The sequence below is a fragment of the Caloenas nicobarica genome, chromosome 1 (genome assembly GCF_036013445.1).
Source record: "Caloenas nicobarica isolate bCalNic1 chromosome 1, bCalNic1.hap1, whole genome shotgun sequence".
Lineage (NCBI taxonomy): Eukaryota > Metazoa > Chordata > Aves > Columbiformes > Columbidae > Caloenas > Caloenas nicobarica.
The window spans coordinates 110,318,559-110,346,253 of NC_088245.1; the positions used below are offsets into that span (position 1 = coordinate 110,318,559).

General features: G+C 38.8%; 1 protein-coding gene across 5 annotated transcripts; it reads right to left on the reverse strand.

Annotated features, from left to right (window-relative positions):
• Positions 1–4,375: 4,375 nt before the first annotated feature.
• On the reverse strand, positions 4,376–27,375 carry KLHL15 (kelch like family member 15). Of its 5 annotated transcripts, XM_065653214.1 has the most exons (5): positions 26,569–27,375; positions 25,234–25,330; positions 23,219–23,330; positions 13,908–14,619; positions 4,376–6,440 (listed from the first exon to the last, which is right to left on the reverse strand). In XM_065653214.1, exons 4-5 carry the CDS (start codon positions 14,610–14,612, stop codon positions 5,331–5,333), a joined length of 1,815 nt encoding a protein of 604 aa, XP_065509286.1. In that variant the 5' UTR covers positions 14,613–14,619; positions 23,219–23,330; positions 25,234–25,330; positions 26,569–27,375; the 3' UTR covers positions 4,376–5,330. The 5 variants fall into 5 exon arrangements, with proteins under 5 accessions (XP_065509286.1, XP_065509293.1, XP_065509280.1 ...); XM_065653221.1 differs by lacking the exon at positions 23,219–23,330 and having other exon boundaries at positions 27,219–27,375; XM_065653208.1 differs by lacking the exon at positions 23,219–23,330.
• Positions 27,376–27,695: the final 320 nt, after the last annotated feature.

Below are 27,695 nucleotides of genomic sequence, written 5' to 3' on the forward strand. Positions count from 1 at the left end.
TTCGATACAAACAATCTGATATTGTACACTGGAATCAAGTGGGATACTACAGTGGAATCGCATTCTCCAGCATACAATAATTTATTTTAAAAATATCTACAAAAATAACAATATATAGGGAAAAAATATTTAAAATAAAAGCATAGCTCACTCTTCCCTTCACCTGTTCCCAGAACTGAAATAAATGTTAGGTGGGTCCCACTGAGGTAATAAAAGCTCCGTAAGTACAGCTAACATTACAGTCCTACATCATTTGCTAGACTTACACCAAGGTTTTCTACCAGACCCATAAATAAAAACATCTGCAAATAGAAGTGGTTTTCCCCTAGCTACCATCTTAATATTAATCAAAAGGTATTTGAAATTGATCTTTGAAAGTTATTTTTAAAAGACTACACAAACATTGACATTTGGCAACTGGAAAAAAAAAAAAAACAAAAACAAACAACAAAACATTAGTAGAGGGAAATCTGGGAAAGCTGTGCTCAAGAGAAGTCAGCTTTTCTGCCACCTGCCACATACAACCACGTTTTATGATGTTTATCCACACAATTGGAAATTGTAAAGTTACACATCAACTTTCAAAAATAGAATGCGGATGCAAAAGTAGTCATTAGTATTTGTTTTAAGCAGCTTCAGATTGGTTTACGAACATTAAAATCTCAAAATGTTTGCCATAGGACACCAGCAAGCTTTGTTTTAAATAGATTACACATCCTTTCCAGTTATGTTCTTTCCCACCCTCCTTCAGCGAGCGCTGCCACATGTGATGGACCGCACTTATTCAAGTAACTTCACCAGGTACATTTTTATTAATGGAAGGAGAGCAGGATGGATGTTTTACTTGATGCCCCCAACCCTACAAAAACTTAAGCACAGGTTTAATAACATTTGTGCTTTTCTGTTTTCTTTTAAGTAACTTACCGTTTTCTTTTATACTGGACAGTTTATATACGTGAAGTACACACTTAAGTGTTAAAGGAATCAGAGGCCAAATTCACTTTTGGTTTTTTTGTAAGGGAAAATATATTAAAAAGGCACAGTACCTCTGCAAATGTGACTATTTCTAAAAAGACTTTGTCATATAAATGCTGACACAAACTCGAAGTTTATTTAAACAGCTGTTAGGTTCTCCCCGTAATGCTTACCTTCCCTTCGCAAAAGAATGTACATAACGAGTTAAGCAATGTTTTTCTTTTTAAGCCAATTTGAATTTGTACATGCTGAATTTTATCCTTTGCTTCCTGAGTGTCAAGTAAAGTTTCACCCGATGCAAGCAGTTATCACATGATCAGCATGAAAAAATGCAGCCCTCAGGTTTGTAAGGCAGGAGGACCTCAAGAAAAACATGGTCGCAACTCTCAGAAACCAGAGAAATATGAAAGTCAGACACCCTTAGAGCTAGTTCTAACAGGGCTGCTATCACACTGCGGAAAGTGGGGCATCCACACTTTGCACAAAAGCAGGTTACCAGGTAGCTCATGTGCTGCCACCAGCCACTGCTGCTAACAGCGCTTTCTGAACAGCAGAGCCTTTGTAAAACCAAGTGCTGCCTCCCTCCAGCTGAATCAATGGGGAACAAAACTTTCAAAAGGGTTTCTTTTGCCACCTAATACCTCCCACTAAGAAACTAGTAGCAACACTTCGTGGGAGAAAATGAGCTTTTAGAAATTTTTTTCTTATGCAGTCTTAAAAAAAAAAAAAAAAAAAATCTGTCTCCTAAAAACAGATATAGCGGCATGTGGAAAGGGAACTGGCAGTGTCCAGCCCTTCTAGAGCACTTTGTCTTTTGTCCATCCTGGCTGACCTGGAAACAAAATTTCCTCCTGAAGCTAGCTGCTAAATTAAGACATGAAACTGACACATTTGTGATATAAATGTGAAAAAACCTCTAGACTGTAACTCACTACCCCATCTTTTTAAGAAAGTAGATGCTGTTTAAAAGCAGGTCATGTTTAAATTTTAAATATGTGGGTGTGATCAGGTTTTTTGATATTCCATTATGGGTGGGGTGAGAAGAACCTCCCCCCTCCACTTACTAATCACAGATCATAACTTACCTTTCCTAAACAAATGAGAGGAATTCAAATGCTTTAAAACCCCTTCTTAATCTGATCATAATGCTAAAAATTTGATAGTCATAGGCAATTCTTATTAACCAGTTTAATTGTGTTTTTATTTAAACGATAAATTATCTGGAAATAAGTACTATAAGTAAACATAGAATCTTTCAATTAAAAAAAAAAGGTAAAAAGAAAATATCCCTCTGATTTAAAAAGTAACAAAAATAACTGCCTCAAAAGTTCCACTATAATGGAAAAAGAATATAAGTTAATTTTGTATTTCATGTTTGAAGCAATAAAAGCACAGCAGAAATGTAAATTAACAAAGCATTCTTGCATAGCCCCACATGTTCTAAACCCAAGCAAATTCCAATCATTCTTAATGCTCCACGGGTTACAGCCAGCTTCTCAATGTAGACGCAACTTCAGGGAAGTGGAAATCAACAGTTCAAATTAGAAGTGGACAGAGTAATTACTGTTACAAACTTGAACAAGATCTTTCAGAACTGGGTGCCTGAAGATAAAAATGAACTTAAAAGCAGAGCACCTAAAAATTACCTGGTTCTTCACATTTCAATTCAGTACTCACCAATGACTTCAGTGACAGTTACTTAGCACATAGAACTTCAGAAGGTGCTCAAATGCAGACTCAAAAACATAACTTGAGTTCACCCATCCTTACCATTATTTTTAGTGAAGTCTTGGGAATGTCTCTTTACTACACCTGAATCACGCAAGACCAGATGCCTAGAACCACGGCCATTCCCCAGACTGGCCCTAGATAAAAGAGAAGTACCCCACGCTATACCTAACATGCCTGTGAAAGCCTTCTCAAGCAGCATTAGTTCTTGCTGCCCCATAAACTTATTGAGAAATGAGCTGCTGACAAAAAAATAAAACGATTTTTTTTAAATCCTTGTTTTTTTCTTGTGCCCTGATATTCCATGAACTACGTACATTAGAACCTTTTTACTTGCACACAGCCAGCACCTACTAGACTCGGTTTATCTCTGCACTGATGCAGGGTAATGTACACGTAAGTCTCACAGTGAAACTGAGGTTTTAATGTAAGCCAAGCTGGCTTTACGTTAAGCTATTAAGAAAGTAAATTGGATTTCTAATTCAGTAAACTGAATTTTGGTTAAAAAAAGAATGACATTTTACTGCAAACTAGTGTGTATCAGAAAGCTGAATCAATATTTGGTCCAGTCACTAGTGGTGAAAGTAACTTACCACTAAAGCTGTGATGGCATACATCCTCTCTTTCTGTTAAAATATACGGAAAGAAAATACTCTATCAATAAATCATTAAAAAAAAAAAAAAAATCTGCTGACTTGCTACAAATCCTCACATCTCGATCCAGAACATAATTACTAGAAAAATATCAAAATACGAGTTCGAGGAGTTTTACATGTTGTTTTAGCTTCCATCAATTATTTCAAACTTATTTTAGGCAAGTATGTGTTATTTTTAACATACGAAATTTAAGGTGATTTTGGTCCCTTTGTAAGTGCATTCTTTTGAACTCCCTGAGTACCGTACATTCCTTTTCTACAGTGATTTCTGACTGGAAGATGCTGAATAAAGCAGTTTTGCATTGCTGCATATAAAGTCAAGTCTTGCTTAAAGTGAAACCCATCAACATTAAGATTTTACAAAATATTCAGGTGCATGTTTCAGCATTTTGTCCCTACGTGTCTGAGCTAAGTGTGAGCCTGCAACTTCTCCAAATCTCCCCTTTAGACTCTAGAAGTGACTGATTTCACATCGTTAAATATAATCAGAATATAATCACTGTTATTATTTATGTTTTGGCTGATAATTCTTACCAATCTACTGTCAGTAATATCTGCAAGTTAACACAACGGAGTTATTCAAAGCCCTCTTGGACCACATATGTCAATTCAGGCACTCTGAGGTCAGTAGCTATAGTTGTGTAGGGTTTTTTTGTAAAAGAAACATAAATGGTACTAACCATCCAATCACCTAACTCCACTTTTTCAAAACACAGTAGTTCACAGCAGTCAATAATTAAAATAATAATCAAGATTATACCACTTCAATATGAGTACAAACAAAATACTCATATTGAAGAAGCAATACAAGCAAAGTACTGAGAATAAACTGTAGTTTATCCAGTTCTGAAAATACCTGTGGGTCAAAGCAGTGCTGAGCATTTGCTTATTTTCCATTTTCATAAAAAAGAAGACTGGGCAGCACATTCAAACATAAAGGAAACTCAGATGTGTTTACTTTTTAAAAATAATTTATAAAATAACAAATTATCAACAGTTCATTATGTAGCATTGATATAAAGAGTTTAAAGTTACTGAATCAATCAGTATATACTAAAGATACTTCGATACCAAATGAGGCCTCCAGTTACTTAATAACTTCAAATTATTTAGCTCATTAAAGGATAGTACTATACCTTAAATTAAACAGATATGGCTGAATCTGTGCACTAGTTAAAATATAATATTGTAACTGCACATAAAAAAATGTATTTATAGACGGTTTTTATAGTGTATGCATGTGTGTACACATTTTTACTCACCAGCAAATGCAATGCAGACAATAGAAGGCAGCACAGAAATAGTGTTTTGAATGTAAAAATTTTTCATTTTCAATGTAGTAGAAAATGTGTGATTTGCATTTTGGGCAGACTTACTGGTACTACTGTACAAAACCAGGAAGAAGGCCATGCAAAGAGGTTAAGATTATTCTTCAACATACATAAGGGAAAACAAAACCAGCTAGAAGATTTGAAAATACCTTGCAATTAATGGGAAAAGTATCAAAAAGACAACATAAAATACAGAAATGGTTTTGTTTTGTTCTTTTAAACCTCCTTGTAACCTAGTACAGATGATGAGCTTTATTTTGATGCTTGATAAAAAAAATGAAAAGAGAGCCTTCCTTCCACAAATATTTTGTTTAACTCCACTGACTTCAGAAGCATAGTGGTATAATGGCCATTTAAAAAAAAAGTAACAACACTCAAAAATATGTTTTTCTTTCCCCTACTTACAATTATGTTTGTTAAAAAAGGAAACAAACAAACACAAAGCTTTTACAATATCAGACCAACTACTGGCTTTTCTAATGAACTTGGTAAGTACTCTCCCTGTATATCCTGTTTCTCTTAAGCATTTAGCAGTTGCTCTTATAACACAAGGTAATGTCTCTGAAGGAATTCAGCTGGTTTGTATTTTTTGACAAATTATGTATAGCTTTTTGTATTTTATTAAGTTGTTCATTCTGGTTTAGCTGCAACGTCTAACGTGCTCCAAAACATACTCAGGGAAGTGCAAGCTGCAGACTTGTAAGCCATCCAGCTTGCACGGCATTCTTGGATATTCATCTTCTTTCCATTTGTTTTCCTCTGGATCAAAGGTGAGAATCGAATCACTGTAATGACCATTGTAACAAAGGCCTCCAAGAACCATTATCTGTTTGTCCAGAACAGCTACACCATGACCACTCCTACCAATTGGCATAGAAGCCAATATAGTCCATTGATCAGTATCTGGGTCATAAACTTCTGTAGAAGGACATCCTTGAGATTCAAAGGAGGCCCTTAGGATCACACAGACACCACCAAAGACATAAAGCTTACCATTATAAGAAATCATTTTGTGAAAGCATCTTGCATAATTCATTTTGCATTTGTTCTCCCAACAGTTAGTGACCACTTGAGTTCTCCTTGTGCGCTGCTCTACTGTCCCTTCTTTACTGGGATCAAACACACACACTTGCTTAGAAGTTGAAGACGACGTAATTCCACCAGTGATATACAACTTGTTACCAAGCACAGTCCCTTCATGTCCGTATTTATTGACTGGATAGGGATCCACAAATTCCCATTTATCTTCAGTAATATCATACCGTTCAGTTGAGTAAAATGTTTCATCCCTGGTTCTCCCAGCCACTGCATAAACATACCTCCCAATAACTCCAACAGCAAACTCAGAACGTGGAACAGACATGTCTGCCATTCGTAACCAAGTGTTCTGTCTTGGATCATATCTAAACACTTTGGACGAAGCATGAAACTCACCATCTGGCCCCAGTTCTTCCCCACCTAATAGGAACACAAAGTTATTCACAATGGCAAGGCAGTCTGGTCGTAAAGGTACTTGAGGACCCTCTAGTTCCCACCAGATCCTTGGTTTGTGCAAGAGAAGAATTTTACTGTTTACCATACTGTGTCCTATCATTCCTCTAAATACTGCAGTCTGGGGTTTGGCAGAACGAATTTTGTTCGATTTCATTTCCATCAAAGGCTGTTGGTGAACGCTATGAAAGTAATTCATGGCTTGGTCAACCTCATGTCGCAGCTGCCGGGAGTATCGATAAAACTCTGATGTTTTTACCTATGAATACATTTAAAAGATATTAAAATTCCGACCAAGAGAAACAGAAAACCTAAATGACTATGTATCATTACATTATTTTTCTTAGTTTCATTCAGGCAATCTTGACAGCAATTGCATTTGTGCATAGAGGGTTTAATAACGTACTGTTATCCAAAATCCAGAAGGCAATTTAGTGATTAACAGCAGTGACTAACGTTTTCAGCAGAATACTCACATGCAGAATTTAAGATGGAATTAGGCACAACTGAAATCCCCAAGTCTAAAAATCATTATTCCTTCTCCCCCATAAAAGCCTCTGTTCATCTTCTGCTTAATCTATAAAGCACCTAAATTAAAAATGCACTATTTTCCTGATATTGAAAAACATTCTACACACCCATTCTGTGTTTACCAAGCCTAATTTCTGCTAAATTCTCATAATGAAGCCCAAGCAGGTATCCCCAAATGCTAGGCTCTGCTCAACAGGCTATTTAACTGGGGTGAGGTGGGAAGGGAAGGTACTCAAATCTTTCCTTCAGAACACATGATTGCACTAACCACCTGTCATGATGGTTACCTTATGGTTTCCCCTCTGTGAGTCTCCACATGACAGTGAACACCGTTAACACATCATGTCAATCTATTTGGTTGTACATTTATTTGGTAAACTGTGGAGGCAGGTTTGAACTTCCACTTCCCAGGTAAGAGTTCCAACCTTTGAATTACCGCAGAGTAGCGAAGTGTTCCTTCTCAGCGCCATCTCAATTTGAAAAGAGCTGTCCCCTGCTCAGTTTTATAGGAGTTGGTGGGGGGGAGATTGTGAAAATTTACCTTTCCAGGACTCTTTCTATTATCTAAGCCAATTTAAGTTCCTGAGACAACACCGAAACACATCACTGTCTTGAACACTTTGATAAATCTGGCTCCAGGCAGCCCTCAGGTCACTGTGTGATTCTCATCAGAGAGGCTTCACTCCTTCTGTACCATCTGGTCTAACACAGCATTCTGAATTACACTTCTAAAACAAACAAACACCTGCTTGATATTGCCAAATCCACAAATCTGCTATCAGACTTGATCCTAAATCCCAGTTTCTTTCAGATAAAACTGGATTGCTTTCAAAAACATTTCAAATGCCTTTAGTTCCCACCAGCTCCAAAAAGAGAGGCAATGCTTTGAAAAAATGTCAGGCCTCTTTGAAATTTCAAAGTGACCACAAGGTAACTATTTTTCAATATCTGTTCCCCCACCCCCTCCTATTCCCTGTCCCAAGGGACAAGTCTGGACCACCACTTACCTAAGGGGTGGCAGTGTGAGTTTTCATGTGTATGAAAAGCAATTTGGAAATGAATGTTCTTTATACCTTGTGAATAAAGTAGTTGCTCGTTCCATATATACACACTCTTCAAATTTTGTTAGCTTTCTGTTAATAATTTCTCTTCCTTGTACAGTAATTAAGACATTCTGCTGTCAAATAAACATTTTTTAAAAATCTTTACCCTATTATTTCACATGATTCACACAGATTTTGAGATTGTTTTTACACACCAGATTTTCAAAAAACCCTGAATACTAATCTACCATTGTAAAGTACTGCATAGCTCAAGAGTTACAGTGATTTTATGTTTTTATTTAAACTTTTTCTTTTCCCCACTTCATCTTGACAAATTCAACTTATCTTTGCTTGGAAAAAGAGGGTGGTCACATGCAGATTGCATATACTATTTTTGGGGCAATATCTAACTTCCTTCTACTGTTTTTACCAGGGGTGATGACAAAGCAAAAAGGTTTACTTAGGTATAGTGCTTATAAAACACACACAGCAAAGCCCAACTCTTCTGGGGAATAACAGATCTATTTTCTTATTGAAAATAAAGAATAAATCATACAAACACAGGAGATCTGCTCATATGGCATTTGTTAGAATAAACCATACCTTGCCTGACTGAAAAAATTGAACATAAATTCCAGAAAATACGCTGGGGGGAGGAGTGGCAGAGAGAACCACAGAAAGAAAAGTGGTAAAAGTACAGAAAGAATTAAAGGTTAAAAAAAAAATGAAAGAGGAAGTTAAAATAAAGAATCATGGATGGGTTACTTTATCCTTAAAAGTAACTTTCAAATTCCATAACAGCACAACTATTTCACACATTCCCAATCTGCAGCCACCACTTTTGGAATTAAAGATGAACGATTTTTGTTCCACCTATATGCATTTCAAATTTTCTTGGATGATTAAGGAAGACAACAGGATCAAAATGCTTAGAGCGTGAAGCATGCCAGCAAAGCCTGGCAGAAATGAAGAATGTTTTTTCTTTCCCTCACAACATTTACAACTCTGCCTTTAGATCTTGAAGTAGAAATGCCAGCCAGAAACTGGAATTAAAATAAGCCTCACATAACATACCCTCACTCTGCTCCTTCACATAGTCTAAATCTCACCCCATGAGAACATGCAAAAGGAAACAAGGAGCATCTCTAATTCCAGAGACAGAATCTCAAGACCAGGGAATCAATCTATTAGTAGTTTACTACTACTTATCTTGACCAAGACACTAACATCAAAACAAAGCCCTGATCCTTAACCACATACCTTATTCTTTAAACCACAAAGACAACAAGAGGCAAACACAACTACCAGTTATAAACAACTCTTTCAGACTGAAGTTTGTGGGGAACCTATCTGCAAGCTCAATCTTGAAGAGATGAGGATGAAAATACATAATCATTAGGAATTTTTACAACATTCAGAAAAAAAGCAGCTCTAAAAGGAACATGCACCTAATTACCAACATACTAAATCAGACAAAACCCACACAAGTTTCTACAAAACATGCAAAACAGATGGAAATGTACACTAACCATAATGAAACTTGAAGTAAAACCAAAGGTGTGTTCTTAACAGTATGTCAACAATTCTCAACTGATAAAAAAATACAAATGCTTCATAGCATTTTCAAAGTTTAAAGAAAGACTATTCTGTTATCCTGCTGAAGGGTCTCAAAGTTTAAGTTGGACTTCCTTACCAACCCCAGTCTTATTGTAAAAGAGGAATATAACCCAAGTGCTAAATCTTTGCTCATGCGATTTCTACATTCTTTCCAATTCTTTCTCTACAGTTTTCTGGACATAACCTTCTTAGAGAGGTTCTGCTGGGACACAGCTCTAATGTAAGAGCTCCCTAAAGAGCTCTAATAAGAACTATCTCATTGCATCATCTACCAGTTCCAGTGGTTCACAGTTGGACTTTTAGCTATGCAGACGGGGAACAGCATAAACAAAATCAAATGTGTTATTCCTTTAAAAAAAAACGATGAACAAAATAATTAAAAACACCCAGCCTTCTACTCACCCCTTAGGTAGTCAATATCAAAACCACCAAGACTTCACCAAAATCACCACCATCCCTCCAGCCATAGTCAATTTGAGCTTGAATGTCTTTTTTCTTCTTCATTTCGAATCAGTTAAACACTCAGTAAAAACTGCTGGCCTTTCAAATGAATATAGCTATTAATCATAGCCTATTTTTCTGCTGTATTGCAAGGCATGCTTTTCTAGTTGTAGCAGCTACGCAAGTTTCAGAGTTTTCCATATACATTCTATGAAAAAGTAAAGCAAAAAATGTAAACCATTAGTTTCTAATTTGAAAAGTGATCCCTACAGAAGATCAGATGTACCCCATGTTATGTTCATCATCTTCCCTCCCCTAAAAACTATTAAGCAAATTAATAAGCTGCAGGAAGAGTAATGAAATGCAAGGTAAATGTTCTGTAACACAAGTTTGACTTTGGCACGTAGCTTTTTTTTTTTTCCCCATACACCTATTAACAGCTATTGCTCTATTTGTATTTTTGTTACTTGGGCTTTTAGGAAAAAGCTTTCAAAACCACAAAGAAAGGCTACTTTTGAAGTGCCCAAACAAAACATCTATTATTTGTACACCTGGAAACTAAATCTTAACATGTTATTATATGCAGTAGATATTAGCTTGGTTCCTTCTGCAGAACTGGTAAAAAACACTGAAAAATCTGGGGGGCTCATAAGGTGACTATCATCCCTAGTCATACAAGCAGAGAACTATTTCAAAGGTTATAAAATTGTGCTTACTAAAGTTCTCTAAAACTGCCAATTCTGAATGTGTACGTGATGCAACTCAAACTCAACTACTAGGAATATAGAAGCTATGCTACACACCTTTTAAATGAATAACGATGGTGTCTGTGTCAGACTTCTAGAGGGTAAATTCTTTCTTTTACTTGAAAAAAAAAAATTACTAGAGATTAAGTTGGATCAAAACTAAAGATCCATCAACCCTACTAACAAGCATCCTTATTATTTTACACACCTACTTATCTCTGGCCATATTCTAAGCACAATTTTAAGTTTGTCAACAAACATTATCAAAACGTTAACACACTTAATCCAAACACATTTATCAAAGGTAAAGTCACAACAACATAACACTGACATCTTCTCAAAATTTTCTATTTTCTAGGCACGTACTCAAAGATAACATGCTATTCATCCTTCCTGTAAAGCAGAAGCACCCAGCAATTAGTAAGTTTCTGATTTAAGCTGGGAATTTATAAATCAGAGTATAAATCATGGGCTAGTCATAACAAATCCTACAGAATGGACACCAAAAAATACCCTTCCTATTTTAAGGACAGAGGTTTTGAAACACCACTTCAATTTAAGCAGTACACAGAAACTAAATGGAGCTTAAATTCAATTTATGAAGGGAAGTCATGACATGGTGGTCTACAATAATACACAGATGAAACCAACAATCTAGGAGAAATGCCCTCTAACTTTTATCTCCAATCTTCCTCAAGATTTACAGAGTCATGGATATGTTTCATATAAAGGAAAGTGTAACACAGATAGTGGAACTTGTGCTTCTCTGCATACAGTCTGCCTTTATTTTCTAACTATTTGCCAAACCCTTACTTCATTTATATTTCCATCTTCCCTCATACATCTATATTTATTTTAAGGGCTTCATACTTCAGAAGCAGAACGATTTAGACTAAGCAAACAGGCTGCACCTTCACTCCAAATGCACATCAGCCTCAAGGTATAAATTTGGAATCTCTCATCAATTTATTTTTAAATGGACAGAAAAATCCCACTCAGATTGTAAATCTCTTAAAAAAACCACCTAAGAAATAGAATGGTTTAAGAGGCCAAAGGTATCCTTACTGTGACTTACAAAGTTAAATTACATAAGTTATTTATATACTACAATGACAGGCATCTTAAAAATGCGTATTAGAAAGATTACATAAGAATACATATGACGAGCCAGCCAGTGTATAGCAAATACAGAGTTCACTGAACTGTAAGAGTCAACCTCAGATTGTATTTGGTACATTCACGCAGGCATTTAGTATGTGCTGGCTTCAGGAAAAGGATGAATTCTGTTTGTGGATCTCCAAAAAAGAGCAGTTTTACCAATATTTTCCACTTTCTACACACAGATGAGAGTTCTCCTCAGGTTACCTCCAGAACAATTAATAGACACATTCTTTTATTTAAAAAAAAAAAAAAACGTGATCTATATTTTGATGTTAGCTCCAACTGTGTTGTCTTTTGTCACTTGTCACGCTGGATTACTCAATGCTCCCTAGCCAGGGCAAAACACAAATACGTTCCTCGCTTCAGCAACAAATGACATACTTACTTAGCTGGCCTTCCCTCTGCCGCCTTGTCCTACTCCAGAATCCGCACTAGCTTCTCTCTGTTCCCATTTACGATTATTGGGAAGTGCACTCACAGATAAAGCTTTTTATTACATGTGGGTACCTAAACCGGGACGCTGAAAATTACTTCTGTCCCTAGAATCTACCTATCTGGCCATTTAGTAGCTGTCAAGATAAAATATGAGCAGCCCTGTATGCAGGACTGATACCACTGATAGCAAAACCAGCCCCAGAAGTTATATGTAAATGTAATGCTGAAGACTAACATACTTTTCACTTGCAGTTACAGAAATTTAAACCAATACAGCTTGATGCTTGAACTTGTATCCCAAAAACTCAAAGAGCTGAAGCAGGCTCTTTCACACGAGTCTTACCCCATTAGACTGACCTCAAGAATACTCTCTGAATCCTACCAGTTTTCCTACTGAAGGGCTTAAATGATGTGATAAGGTAAAAACGTTATTAAAAACAAGACACTACACAGTATCTTGCAGAGTTCAGCTCTTACGAGTTGGAAATATTTTAACCCAATAAATATTACATTACCCTTCTAAAACACGTTTGGGCATTTATTTTGTTTATGCCTGTAGGCTAATAGAGGATCATAAATGTATTTTTATGTATTATTACGTCCTTTACTTAATTCACACACAAAAAAATCCAAAATATAAAAACTCACTAGTCTCTGAGGTAATTAATAGCTTTTATAATTTAAAATACAAATAAGTGTAAGTATTACTGTTTAAATGATCAAGTAGCCCTTAAAATCACCAAGAACAATACCACCTTATCTGTATATTCACTAGATACTAAAGTAAAAATATACGGGGAAAATAATTTTAAGAAGCCTGACAAAAACACAATTTTAAATCCTATTAATTCACTGAGAGGTGAAAAAAACACAAGTTGTATCTTATCACACAAAATGAACCTCATTAAAACAAACCAGCACAGTTTAAGTAATTCCTAACCTGAATACTCTTACCATCACTAGCCTGCGAGAGAGCTGCTTACAAAGTTTCGTGATCCTCTACTGTTGACAAATACTCAGGGATTATCAGGAATTAGAAAACAATTTTTTTTGTCTATTATTCAACAGAACAGTAGAAAAAAGCATGTTCTCTTTTAACCTAAATACATACAATGATCAGTTGAATTTTAGATCACCTGTTACAAAGATTCCTCTGATATTTACAGTAAATCATCACATTTCACACTGCCAATAACTTTCGATTGTATTATGTGCCTTATGTAGAACCAAATGTAGGTAACTTCGCAGGATCAGGGCTTATTTCCAACTGCTGTGTAACAGCACAAGCACTGAAGAAACAACAACAAAAACACCCTGCAGATTTAACAGCAGATGCTAGTTTTCATTTGTAAATAAAAACATCTGTACTTAAAACATATAAAATCTACAGTAACTACGTTTTGATTATATTGATAACAATTCTAATGACATATGCCCTACATACTGTATGCAGCTGTAAAACCTCTGGAGAGCAAGAAGCAACTTGTGGAAAACAGTAAGAACGACTGTCCTTTCCAAATGAAGTCACTTAAAAACATGTTTTATAAACCTACCTGTTCTCCAGCCACTGTACATGCCATTGTCTAATAATCAGATGACAATACATTTAGATGTTTGTCTTCTATGGGTTTATTAGAAAAATAAATGCTATCTTTTTATTCCTCCTGACAGGTTTGGGAATCTTACCTATTTAATGGCATGCTGCCCTAGCTAAAAGATGAATCCTGTCTATTGCTTTTCAAATGCACCAACCTTCTCAAAAACACTGGATGGTGTCATCAAACAAAACCTGATGTTCTGAATGATGGTGTCCGTATGCCTCCAGCGTCTTCTATCGTGGCGCAGCCAGGCCTGAACAGCTTCATACAGCTCTATCTCTGGAAACCTGCTCAGATGATCATTATCCAAGTAAGACATGAGCTTCTCAAAGCTCAGATATGAAAGGAAGTCAGGTCTGGACATGAGTGGCACAAAATTCTCTAGCAGAAAGGAGTCCAATTTTTCCCTGACCCCTTCGATGTTTACACCAAAATCATCCAGAAGTCTCATAATTTCTGCACAGTTTTCTAAGCAGATTTTAGCTAAGAGAAAAGAGCAGCAAAATTTCACCACCTCTATAAGCTGGACATACATTGCAGCCTGAAGGATTTCATGAACAGTGCTCATACTCAGTTCAATAGTTCCATAGTACATGAACTGGAGGACATGACTGAAGCCTGTAGCTGTCAGACCTTTCAAATGGATTTTGTCCTGATCTCGTTCTCGCATATCAGCTGTGAACATAATCCTGAAGTAATCACTCTGGGTGGCAAGCAGTGCTTTATGGGCCTGAAATTGGTGGTCTTCAATGACAAGTGTGACATCAAGAAGCAATCCCTCCTCATACAGTGCTCTGAATCCAGCAGAGACACTGGTGTCATGGATGGAGGAGCTAAACCCTTCCACGTCCCCTGCCATGAATCACCTGGGGGGAAGAAAAAAATAAATAAATAAAAATAAAAAGAAATTGTTATTTCTAATAACATCACAAGCCCTTTCTGACCAGATAAATCCTAACTGAGACAACATTTATAAAGACCTTAAAGTCTTCACCATTCTTTTTGGTTTCTCTTCAGCTGAAAAATCAACTTAAGAAACAACTTAAAACATTAAAGAACAACTTAAGCAACTTTAAATATTTCTCCCCCACAAATACTCTCATTTTAAAGAAAAGGTAATGAACAAGAATAACTACGCAGTACTGCCAAAGTGATTCCTCACTCCAAGCTACTTAGTGGTCAGATAAATAATATGCAACGCTAAAAACGTTATCATGTTTTTCTTCCTATCCCACCCTCAATCTTTCTAAAGAATTTAGCTCAGGAGAGCAATAAAACACCCGGTCCTGAATATCAAAGGTTTCAGAAAGGAAGCCAAACTTCTGTAACTTCAGAAACAAGGTCCAGTAGATTTGTACAATGTATAACCTAAAAAAAAATTAGTCTCTTTAAAAATATATGTCCATTTACTCAAGGTTATTTCTAGGAAACGGAACATTTTCAGACATACTACGTAAGTTTATGTGTCTCACTTCTGTAACACAGTCCCTTTCCCCCTCCTTGTTTCTTACTATAGGAATTAATTAGGTGATGAGATTTATAAAGTGCAATATACTAAGGAAACAGAAAACACTCACAAGATTAGGTCACAATAAATAATATTCTGTATACTAGGTTTAGTGAAGCTTAATTGCTTATTAAGCATTTGAACATGCAGATGCATAGTGTTACTTATGTGCAAGCTATAGTCAAACTGTAAATAAGCCAAAAAGAAATTAACGACTAGCAGGGTTGAAGTTAAGGAAGATAAATATTCAACAAAAATCTATATCAAAACCAATTCAAAATCCAGGAATTTCTCATGATCTTGCTCAACTTCCCTGGGTTTAGGTAGGGTGAAGTTGCATGAGGCAGCTTTAACCAATTTAACAATTTATGACTAGTCAAAGGGCAATAGCGAGTTCCACTCTGCGCCTCTTGTCATTCTGAGGTCTGAACTCTTCCTGCTTACTTTGAGCCATTTCTGCCAGACTGCCCTAGAAAGCCAATTCAACTCATAAACCTGCCAGAAAACTAAGCCAAGGCAGAGGCACAGGACACACATAGCAACACATGACACAACCACCACCATCCACCAGCACACACAAAACCTCAAAATCAGAGAGCTTTCTGCTTATCAGTGAGCTGACTTCTGACTTGACACTGCAGGAGGTATAGCACCAGAATCACCCTGATGCAGAGGGCAGGACATCACAAACAAGAAGGAGTAGGGACAAAGAGTAACATCTTCCCCTTTTGGCATTGATCAGCTACTAGAATTGGTTCAAACATTTTTGTTTCACTTTATTTCTTCTTACATTATACTGCAATACTCAAGTTATTTGTACATTTAAGTCTGAATTTCCTATAAAACCTACAGTTAATAATGTTTTGGTACTGGTAACCTACATGAAAAGCTAAGTAACACCAGCATCGACAGATTTAAGAAAATGCTAATTGTCAAGGTTATAGAACTTTACAACAGCGTACCAGAACTGACTCTAGATTGGCCCAAGTTTCACAATGTCAGAAAGCAGTTATCATGTTACTCCCACTTCCTCAAGCACCACATCCTAACTGCTGCCATTTTAACTGAAATGTATTTTATTAGACTCCATCAACAGATAATCATCTCCTCTCCTTAATTCATCAGCACACATCCTGGGAAACAAAACTGGAAATACTCTTTATCTATGCAAAACTAAAAGGTGAGTGGGTGTTTGTAGCCACACCTCATGGAATCGGCAGCGCTCCCATGCTGTTGAAGCCTGCTGACAGGTTCTGTTCACAGTAGAGTTAATTCTGGGAGTGTTCATGAAAACTAAGGTCTCACAACAAAATTCAAATTCCTGAAAGTAAGAGCAGCAGCAAAAGGACAAAGCTGACAATCCAGTCGCTTTCTTGCCGGTATCCATGATAGCACACTCCCCTTAATGTCACTGAAGACAGAGAGAAAAAGCAAACTGCTCTGGAGCTCCATATTGTGAGTCCCCTATTCCTGAGCACAGCACATGCCTGCCAGAAAGAAAAATTACCATTAAGTCTTTGTCTTAGTTGTTGCTAATTCTACAGAAAAGCAGACAAGAAAAAAATTACTAAATCTTACCACCTCAAAAAGAAACAAACTGACTAGAGCACTTGTAACTCCTCCCACCCTCAGTTTTCTGATGTTTAATAATAGTCCAGCTCATACTTCAATCCTGTTTAAGAGATTTAATGGTCACTTTCCTTTAAATGGGCCACCTGTTTTCATAAAATATACAGCAACTTGAAACAACTATCTCCCAATTTTGTTTGAAATTGGCCAAGAGGTTCAAAGGTTACAAGGATGCTCTGACAGGCCAACTACGTAAGTTATGTTTCTTCAATAGACCAACTAAGATGTGTGGCTCAGCTTCAAAATCAGTGAAAAAGCTGGGACAGGACAGCTGGAATTTGCAAATGTGAGACATGAACAGAATAACACAACGAAATATTCAAAAAAAGGAGCCAGAAATGAAGCAACATTCCCCAGGTGACTGAAGCAACATCTATCAATCTGAAAATAATGGAATCTCCCATCACACAGGCTCATGCAGGAGGCAATGTCACAGAAGGGATTTCTTCAAAACAGTACATACACTACTGCGTATGTGAACAACATAGGAGAACCATACCAGTAAGCTCCAAACACATACTAGGGCCTTTCACGTAACTTAAGATAATTACGTTACAGGTACTCTGCAAATAAGAGGAAAGAAATTAACTTTCACCTAGCACAGCTTTAAAAGGCCTTTTTCACCAACCTCAAAGAAGCTAAAAGGAAAAGTTGGTAAGAGAAGGTAACGGAGACAAATAGTAGAGGGTAAATGCACCCAATCCAGAGGATTTACACAAAACCCAAAAACTAGCATCACAGAGGGTCCTGGGCAACCGGCCATAGATAGCCCTGCTGAGCAAGAGGATTGAACTAGATGACCTCCAGAGGTCCCCTCCAACCTCAGCTAGTCTGTGATTCTATGATCATGTTGCTTTTACATACAGACCACACTGAATACATTTTTTGCAACCATCCTCTTAATTCTGATTAAATAGCAATAAGACACAAGCTTACTCTTCAGAATTTAAATCTATCAAAAAATAAAGTGTTAGGAATCACCAAAATACATTAAAAAATTCATTTAGGGAACATCTTCTAGACGTCTAATTTTCACATCTCCCTAAAACTGGCTCTTCTATAAAAATATATTAAAACTCTACAATGGTAATGAACTCGCCAGCAATATGAAATTATTATTATTTCAGAATGTTTTAACAATGTGGGAGTTTAAGAAACCTAATCCTTTTTTTCACATACCTGCTTATATTAAGTACACAAAACTTGGCATCTAGTAGTAATCACTTGAAACTCTATGCCCGGCCCTTTCAAGTGGTAAAAGTTTCATTCATGGGCAGTTCCTGGTTGCAGAGATGTAGTGATTTCAAATTGGGTTCATCATTTTGAAACATGCTGTATCTCTGCAACCACTGTCGTCTCAATTGTCTGTACAGTAGGTGGAGGGAACATAGAGCATTTATTAAAAGGTTACTAAAACTTGATAACTCATTAAACTGTTTGTAAATTTTCATGTAATTGTAACACGTTGTCATCATGAAATACACTGCTTTGAAATCGGGTCCATCTTTTTGAAACATCCTGTGTCTTTCTTTACAACACAAAAATGTATTGGACAGTGCAAATACACGAGGGGGTTAAAACAGCACAGAGACTGAGAAACTAGATAGATGTGTATTATGATAAACTGGTGAAAATCTTCATTTCTATAGGTAATATCCTCAGCCAAAAGCAAATAGCAATGTGGTAGTTCAAATATTAAAAAAGCAATACAAAATACTCTCAAACGAAGTCATTTTTCTAAAGCATAGCTATGCCATTCCTCCCACACACAGACTCGCAATCTTAGATGTAATTCTAAGCGCTATTCAAATGCTGCAGCTTATTTCCCAGAGGACAATAACATTTTTTTTCATGTTTTCAATAAAAATGCAAAATCCAGAGTTAGATTTTCTTCGCCCATGCAATCACAATAGCACACTTAATCCTAAGGAAGGCACATAGCCTACGGTGGTCTGTAAGAAAAGTGGAAAAACACAAATCCAACATATACACACTAAAGGAATAGAAAAAAAAAAAAATAAAAAAAAAAACCCACACAAAAATAAAACAAAAAACCACCAAAAACTTAAGTTGACATCCTGCATTGTTCTGTGCATTCTAGAGCTGCAGAGTATAATGCAGCACAGGAAGTAAAATTCTCTGCCAAAAAGCCAAAAGAGAAATACATTTAACCTTATTAGTTGTTCCTGACATTTCTTCCCCTTTTAGTACATTATGCATTTCTGAGTCTACTCTGCTGTGACTGTAAAAGCACTTACTTGGAACACTGATTTCTCATCTTTATTCTGCAGCTGTAATAAGAGTCTGAAAACGCTGTTCCAGACTGCTTTTTCTTGCTAAACAAGAACAACCTTTTTTCCTCAGGGTGTCTGAGGCTCTTAGTCACAAGCAGAAGAAATGGAGTCTAAAAGGTTACTGAGAAGGAAATTATGGAATAGCCACTTCTGGCTCGTGCCCTGCTTGATTTAAAAATCTATCCAACAGCAGTACTTCCTGAAAAAGTGCCCATATGTAATACGTAAGCTTATATTCACTTTATAGGGATAGAAATGTATTGTTCTAGGAAAGTATTGCCAATACCAACTCAGCACACCATCTGAAAGGCAGATTTCTGCTTTCCTCTATTGCTGTTCCTTACTAACTCATTTGAGATGCTGAGACAGAACTAGCAAGTCCCTTTGTTTGCAGATTAAGTACTTGTTCATTCTACCTACCTCACAGAAATTCTGAAAAAGCACCTATGTGAACACAGTTGAGCAACAAATTTTCACATAATGAAGCACTATATCTACAAGTTACAGAGCCATACTTTGGTTAAACGAAGTACTAAAATACATCTTAAAATCCAATAATCTGTTCCATATATCCCATTCTTTCCATGCATTAAATATATGCATTTAAATGCAAATTTTAAAGCCATTACATATGCTTTACTTAGTGAGGTACATAGCAAAGACTGCTTTGAGCAGAATTCTTTGACTCTAATTTTGTTAACACACACACTTTTCTGCACAAATGTTTCTCCATACTCAAATGTTATACATATGTATGAAAACACAATACACACAGGCATTTGTACATACAAGCAAAACATTCACAACTGCACGTACTCATTAAAAACTGGGCCTTTGAATGCAGTGTACTGCAGTAAGTGAGAATGCACTGAGTGCATAAATATATGTTTATACAGTATAATTTATCCCCCAAATTAAACCTTCGTTTACATGGGTTGACACTAAAGCATTAAACTTTGTCTGAACCACCATTTTTTATTATAATCCCCTACTAACAGCAACAGAAGGAATGATGTAAAAGTGAGATAGATCAATAATCAGTGGATATCAAAACCCTCCATTGCTGCAACAATTGCAAATGTAGGAAACAAAGAAACACATCAGGTTTCTATGTGTTTTATCTAATATCCTTTATAATTAATATGCTGTTTGGGAAACAATTTATTTTAAAACACATCGGTAGGTTCATGCTGAAGACGTCACCCAATCCATGCTGAGAATTCTGAAAACACTGGATTACTTTAGAAGCGAGGAGTTAGGAGCTTACCAATAGCAGCCAGTCAGAGAAACCAGACTGCCAGAACTCTAGAAATTAAAACTTGGGTACTTCCGAAAACTGTCCACGCTGCAGGAAGAATTTCTTAGGGGCACACATCTGATCATGACAGCTCCTCTTACAATCTCTACCCATGTTGCTATCTCTGAGCGATCTGCATTAGTTTGTAACAATGGGCACTACTTACAACACATCGGCTGCCTCTGAGGTCATTATGGTTATGCTAGAAGCGTTATCAGAACTAGTTATAACAAAAGATACTAAAACTCAGTATGGATTGTGTCTCAGCTCAGTATGGCTATATGTCATTCTGTAAGTATGCTAGAACCCTGCAGAGTAGTCTGTAGCTATCTTCACAGAGTACAGTACTAGGAGAGAGTGTTTTGTTCCATTTTCTTTTTGAGAAACCTCTAACTCAGGCAGATGTGTTAGTGCTCTCATATGCATGTACTCAAAATGGGTAGGTTTCTCAGCTCCTACTACTCTGTTCCTAAAAACTTAAGAGTATAACCCAACTCAGTCTTCCCGCACAGAAGGATCCAAAAATGTTACAAAAGCACACAGAAAAAAGATCAGAACCATTTTGTTTTAAAATACTGTTGAAAAGTACAGTTTTCACATATGCTGAATTTAGATGAATACTAATCGATTATATGTCAAACTTCCTATTTTACAACACTAGTCACCAGAGAATAAAATATGCTCCCCAGCTCAGCCCTTAAATCAAGCTTTAGGATGCCTATGAAAAGGTTTCTGATGAAAGTACATGCTTGACAAGCATTTAAGAGTGCCAGACATATGCATCAGCTGTAGTTACCTGACCAGTTCAACTTTACGTGACTGAATCTGAACTCAGCTTCTGCCTCATGAATTAACATAAATGAGATATACATTCGTTTCTCATCATATTAGTCCATTATGCGGATGATGTAACTATACTTCACAGACATTAAGATAGTTTAAGCCATTTGGCTAAAAGATCATCGCATCATTATACTTGTACAGAAAAACCTGCTCCCAAATGCAGAGCAAGCTCAGCTCAGCTTAATGCTCTTCCAATTACATTTACTGGTACCAGAACAGACGCCTAGTATAAAATATTCTTAATATATCCATAAGAATGAGAATTGTCTTTAACTAGAAAAACTTGTATCGCTAATATCTAAGAGTTAAATGACAGTAGTGTCGAAAACTACAGGTTTGCCACTACTCTCCAAGTGAACAGGACTGCTTTATCCAGTGTGCAAACGCTCCTTATATATGTACATATTTGTGGCTAATATAATGACTCATTTTTCCAAATGTAAGAATGATTTTCTCATTGTGAATATATTTTTCAAGAAAATCATGGTGTATTTTATACAGAAAAGTAGAAAGTTAAGTATTTCTTAGCAGCAAAAATCTAATCCTACTTTTTTATATCAAAGTGCTTGGACTCTCACTCATCACAAATTTTTAGCATAATAAAAAGTTAATAAGCTACAAGTAGTATTTAAACTCCAACAGTAAAAATAATTTTAATCTAAATCAAAACAGTTGAACTACCCCTTACAATTTTTTTTTTGTTATTATCTGTATATTCATTGCTAACTTGGTTAATATTTTAGCATCTTCTGAGAAAATGACATTAATGAGATTGTGCCTTTTGTTCAAGACACAGAGCTTCTGACCTCATTGCCAAACGTCAGCCTCACTTGTCAGAAAGACAGAAATCTCAACCATAATTAATTTCTACAAATTTCCCCCAAGTTGGCAGCTAGATACACAAAAAAGATCTGGTGTCTCCAGTGTGAGCTCAACAGTTATCTGTTCTGCTTCCCTTGCTGAAAGGCAAATCAACACATGTGTAGATCCAAACCAGTCAAAGGGTATAATTAAAGAAAGTGAAAGGAGATGAGTGACAGTGGAAAAGTTTATAGGACATGTGGTAGGAATTAAACACGTTGGCTAGGTGTTGGAAGGAAAAAGACAGAAAGTATGTTGGCGCATGGTGGTATGCTAAAGGCATCCGAGTGTGAACTGGGGCAATGGTGGTGAAAGAGCTGGGTTATTATTTTAGGAACAAGTATACACAACAACGAAGTTAACAGGAAGCCAGACTTCAGTAGTTCTGCCCTTTCATCCAGTAAAAGCTTTATGGTTCCCCTATTCTTCTTCTAAAGGAAAAAATAAAAATAATTTTAAAAAACCCCAACAAAACACAAAACCAACACTTCAATTTTTAAGCAACATTTAAGTATTTACCAAATAGGTCAAAGCTCCAGTACCAATCTTGAGCAGTAAATCTACTCGTTCTGCTCACAGATACTTTTTTCTCTTCCAATACTGCTGATCGCGAAATAATCATTTTCAGGGTCGGAACCCAGATGACCTACTTCAGCCTGTCCGTTTGTCACGTTTAGCACTACTCTGCTATGAGCGAAACCTCAGGGGTCGTGCTCCTCGAGGAACGGGGCAGGCGGGCTACACGTTAGAGACGTGCCGCCGCAGTAGCCCTCGGGGCCGGGGCCGCGGCCGCCCCGCGGGCGCGACAAGCTTTCACGGCTCCCGCCCGCCCGGTACGGCTCGGCCGTGCCGCCGCCGCCGCCGCCCACACCCCCAGCGCCAGCGGGCACCCGGCTCGCGGCCCCCGCCTGCCTCGGCCGGCGGAGCCGGGAAAGCAGTGACCCTGAGGGCCAAGGGGCGGCCCGGGCCGCCCTCGGTGGGGCTGGGAGCGGCAGCGGGAAGGCCCGGGGGGCCCCGGCAGCGGCTTCACCTACCTCTCGGCAGCGGCAGCGCTGAAAACGCGGCTCCTCCCGCTAGACCGGCGGAGAAGGGGGCCTCCGTGTAACATACAGCCGGGGGCGGCGGCGGAGGGTGGCGCCGGGGGGGCTGAAGAGAGGGGCAATGGCTGAGGCAAAGCCGGGAGGAAGAGGAGGCGGCGGCGAAGGAGGAAGGGGGGATCCTGGGCTCCCTCCTCCCCGCGGTCCGTGCTCAGGAGGTGGGGAGCCGCCCCCCACCGCGCCGCGCCGCCCGGACACCGGCGCTCCCAGCCCTGCCTGGCCTGGCCTCGCCCCCGGGGTCCCTGCCGCTCCCGCCCGCCCCCCGCCGCTCACACTTGTTTACCTTCTGCGCTGCCTAGCACGGCCGCAGGCGCCATCTTCCCCCGCGACAGGGACCCCGCGCCGGCCGTCACTTCCGCCGCCACCTGCGGGCCCGGAGGTGGGCGGGGGGCGCCCCCGGGACGGCAAACCTCCCCCGCCTCGGGGCGGCCCTCCCTGCCCGACCAGCACCTCCCCGCCCCTTGCAGTGTGAGCCAGACCCGGGCCAGCCGCACACCGGCAGGCGCGGGGAGACCGGGCACGCCCCTGAGCAAGGATCCCCGTACCGGAGCCTAGCGGAGGCCGCATATAGTTTGGGCTTGGGAAAACTGCACCAACGAGCATCATCTGCGCCTGGCTCTGAGGATGCTCAACTGCAAGCGTCCACTATTGGTGGCTCAAAGGTGCGCTGTTCTCCTCCACCCCTCAGCCTCCAGGCTAGATCCCGCTGCAAACCACAGCCCCTTTCCTCAACGCTCCTGCAGCCATCACTTCTGTTGGGGTGCAGCAGCCCCGTCATGGGGGTGCTGAGCTGCAAACCACCCCAGCCACGGCAACCCATTAGGAGCTTGCTGAACTCCCAACACCTGGCTGGCCGCAGGTGCAGCAGCCCGATCCCTGCTCCCTTCTGCCAGGAGTGGCCTTGCCAGCCGGTGTGAGAACCAGCTCACCAGAGCCTGAGAGGTCAGGGCTGCCTGCCACGGACACTCAGCGTAGCTGCCCTCAAGGAACCAACTGCAGGCAGCTCATGGATGGGAACGGCAGCCCAACGTGGGATAAATGGGGCTTTGCCACAGTACAAACATCACCTCCTTTCTATATCTATCTTGCCTTTGCCTGGCAAACTGCAACTTTATTGTAAAGAGGTGAGCTGAACTATGTGGGCCTTCAGTTCGCCGCTGCCACTCCCAAACCATTCGCTACCTGCTACATACCTCCCCGTCACCTCCTATGTCACTCACTGCTTTAAATAGCAGGCCACACGCTGCCATCCTCTCCCTGTTTATTGCCATTCCCATCCCCTTCGTTGCCTATTTTCAGTCTCTCGTTACCACCCCCACCCCATTCTTGATCTATAAAACAAGAGTGTACCTCCTCTATAGCTGCCACCCCCAAGCTGAACATCTTTCCCACCTTTCACAGCTTCACACAATGAGCCAGCTATCGTGTGCGCTGCTTCACAAAAGACTTCCCACTGCTACTCCCACTTTGCCCTGCTACTGCTCCCTCACAGCCTAATTACTCCACACTACAACCTGCTGCCATTCACTCCTTCATCCCAATGACCTGACCTTTCTCAGTAAACTTCATACTACTCCATCTCATCCATTTAACTCATGCAGGAAATTTGCCCCATCTCCCCAGCCACTGTTTGAAAACCTGTTACTTGTGCACTTACAGTTAAACAATCAACCTTTATGTACTCGCTGTGCCAAGGCAGGCGCCATTCCTGCCACCTAAGTCTCAAAGGAAAGACATTCTCTCCCTTACCCACAGGACATGTCTTCTGCTGCCCCAACCATGTACTCACTCATATTTCATGCTTCCGCAAAGAAAAACTGGAGTAGAAAGTAAGTTTCTCATACACAGAAGCGATAGCACCAAAATTTCATGCATCCTGCCCTCTTCAGACTTTTCACCTTTCATAGGTCAGTGAGGGTGGAAAAAGCTAAGCAGGGCTGTTTTGGTTTTACCTGACTGTCATTTTGCTGTTTGCGGTTTGTGGCAAGCTGAGGCGTAAGATGATCTTCAGGTCTCTCCTACACACTGCCACAGAAGATGACTTCGAACCTAGCCAAAAAAAAAAAAAAAGCCAAACAGCTTTGACATATTCTCATGTTTAAAAGCACACACGCAAAAAAGACCAAAACAAAAACCAACCAACAAAAAAGAATCTCCTCCTTCACACTACCAAAAAAATCAAAATATGTCAATAACACCTCAGTTCTCATCTCCTAAATAAAAATGTGAGACTGTTAAATTTGGGTCCTTGGCACTGACCAGTGTTATCAACATTACTTTAGTTAATATAAATTTACATAGAGATTTGCAGACCCCTCTGATTTAGGCATCTTCATGAAGTCAGTTTCTAAGTAGTTCCCACTGGCTTAAATAAGACTATTGCAATGAATAAAATTCTGGACACACATTTTTGAGTTAATTCATATACTATTTACCACTGAATTTGAGTAATTTAAAACATTGTTTAATTTATACATGTATGCATAATATAATTGACAACTCCTATAAACGTTTTTACCTACTTTAATTAGACATTTTCAGTCTTTAGACTTTTTTGGTTTTTCTTCATACTACATATATTCCCAAATAGATCAATCAAAGTAACAAGACTATCTCAGAATACATAAAATGTATGATCTCATTGTTAAAACAGGAGCAACAGTTTGTGTATTTTTTTTTCAGATTCCTGGTAGAGTTCTTGGCACAGATTAAACCCTTTCTAAAGGCTGCTGCAAACATGACAAAAACTGTTTCTATAATTTTACATTGCACTGCATTATTGCCTAATTTAAACAGCTAAGTAACTACAGAGTCTAGTATTTTCAGTTCATTTTCATAGAAAAGTGATTATACATGCCTGGACATCAAAGCAACTACAACCAAGTATTGCATCATGTTCCCACAATACTTTGTGTATGTCAGTCATAAGCATCTATTATTTTTCCAAGAAGTGATATATTTTATATAGAATTGAAATATCACATGTCCTGACGAAAGACTGGACATTGAATTTTATTTTCCAGACCAATACGCAAAATTATTGGATTGCAAGACAAAATATATTTTGTCATTGGCAATGCCATTACACATACCGTAAGTTTTCTTGTTCATATTTCATATTCATATATTCATTTTCATATTCATTTATTGAAAACAAAAATGCTGGCAATGTATTTGTTCTAGGTATATCCAGCAGAACTCAGTTCTAACTTTTGTATCAGGCAACAATGGAAATAGTAGTTATTTGCAAAAGTGGGAGGTTACAAGTATTGTTAAATCAGGCGTACCAGTTTCACACAGGTTTCTATCATAGCGTTTCAATTGTTGTCTCCTCCAAGCTTGTCTTTTTGACCCAAGCAGCTAGCCACGCAAAATCTAAGAACCATCACATCTTTCAGTAGGCAAAGCCACTGTTATTGAATGTGCATGTATTTGACATAATTGATTACTTATATTGAAACTTGATTCTCCAATCATAGAAGCAATCCTATTAGTAGCAATATCCCCTATGCATTTAGCAAGTTTTCATGAAGAACACAATTCAATTTCCACGAGGGACGGTTGTGAATTTGGCCTTTAGTCTCTGTTGAACCTCTAAGCTGTCTCTCATCACTGGATCAGGGATTTTAATTCCATTTTTAAAGCATTTATGTCATACTCAACACTGAAAACAGCACATATTTGGTGGGGTTTTTAGCTGCTCCATGCAGAAGATTCAAGCTGTTTGTATCATGGGGCAGGGTCTTATATCCATATGGTCTCCCTAACACTAAACATTCAACCTACAAAAGACAGTAACGAGAGGAAGGTTGAAATTCAAAATCTTATCAGATTCATGGCTAGCAGAGATTACTAACATATGCAGAGTGACATTGTACAGTTCAAGCAGATAAAATGATCAGACATCAAATTAGATATGTTCATTTCCAATACATACAAGCATATCTTGCTTCAATGTTACCCCATCCTTTGTGCATCGCTCCCGCTCACTGCCTCAAATAAACCTACATCACCATGCTGTTACACAGGCATAAACACGGGCTGAATTTCCTTTTTCTAGTGCATCTATTGACAGACTAGGTCCCGGTCCAGATCGCTCTGCCAAAGCAATGGCAGTATTTTACATATACAGCACACACAGCACTAGCAGAGAGCAACCGCGGGCCCAGCCGGCCTGTCGTACCGACAAAAGACAATCCCCTTTCTACAGTAACACTTAGAAGCGCGGGTTCCCCAGAGGCTTGTTTCAGCAGCAGTTACCCAAAGCGGCGTGTGACATCGCACGTCCTCCCTAGCGCTGCGTTTCGACCAACCCGCCCCTCCCGCCCTCGGCCGCCCCCCACCACCCTCAGCCACGACCGTTACTCGCCGGCAGGTGCACGGCGCACGCGCGAGGCGCGCTCCCACCGCCCCG

What these genes read in the sequence shown, in the direction of transcription:
- KLHL15 (XM_065653221.1), bottom strand. Translation starts at nt 14,612, where the DNA reads ATGGCAGGGGACGTGGAAGGGTTTAGCTCCTCCATCCATGACACCAGT. An exon ending in CATCCAGTGTTTTTGAGAAG is followed by an intron (nt 6,441 to 13,907) that starts GTTGGTGCATTT and finishes ATGTATTCATAG; the next exon opens with GTAAAAACATCAGAGTTTTA.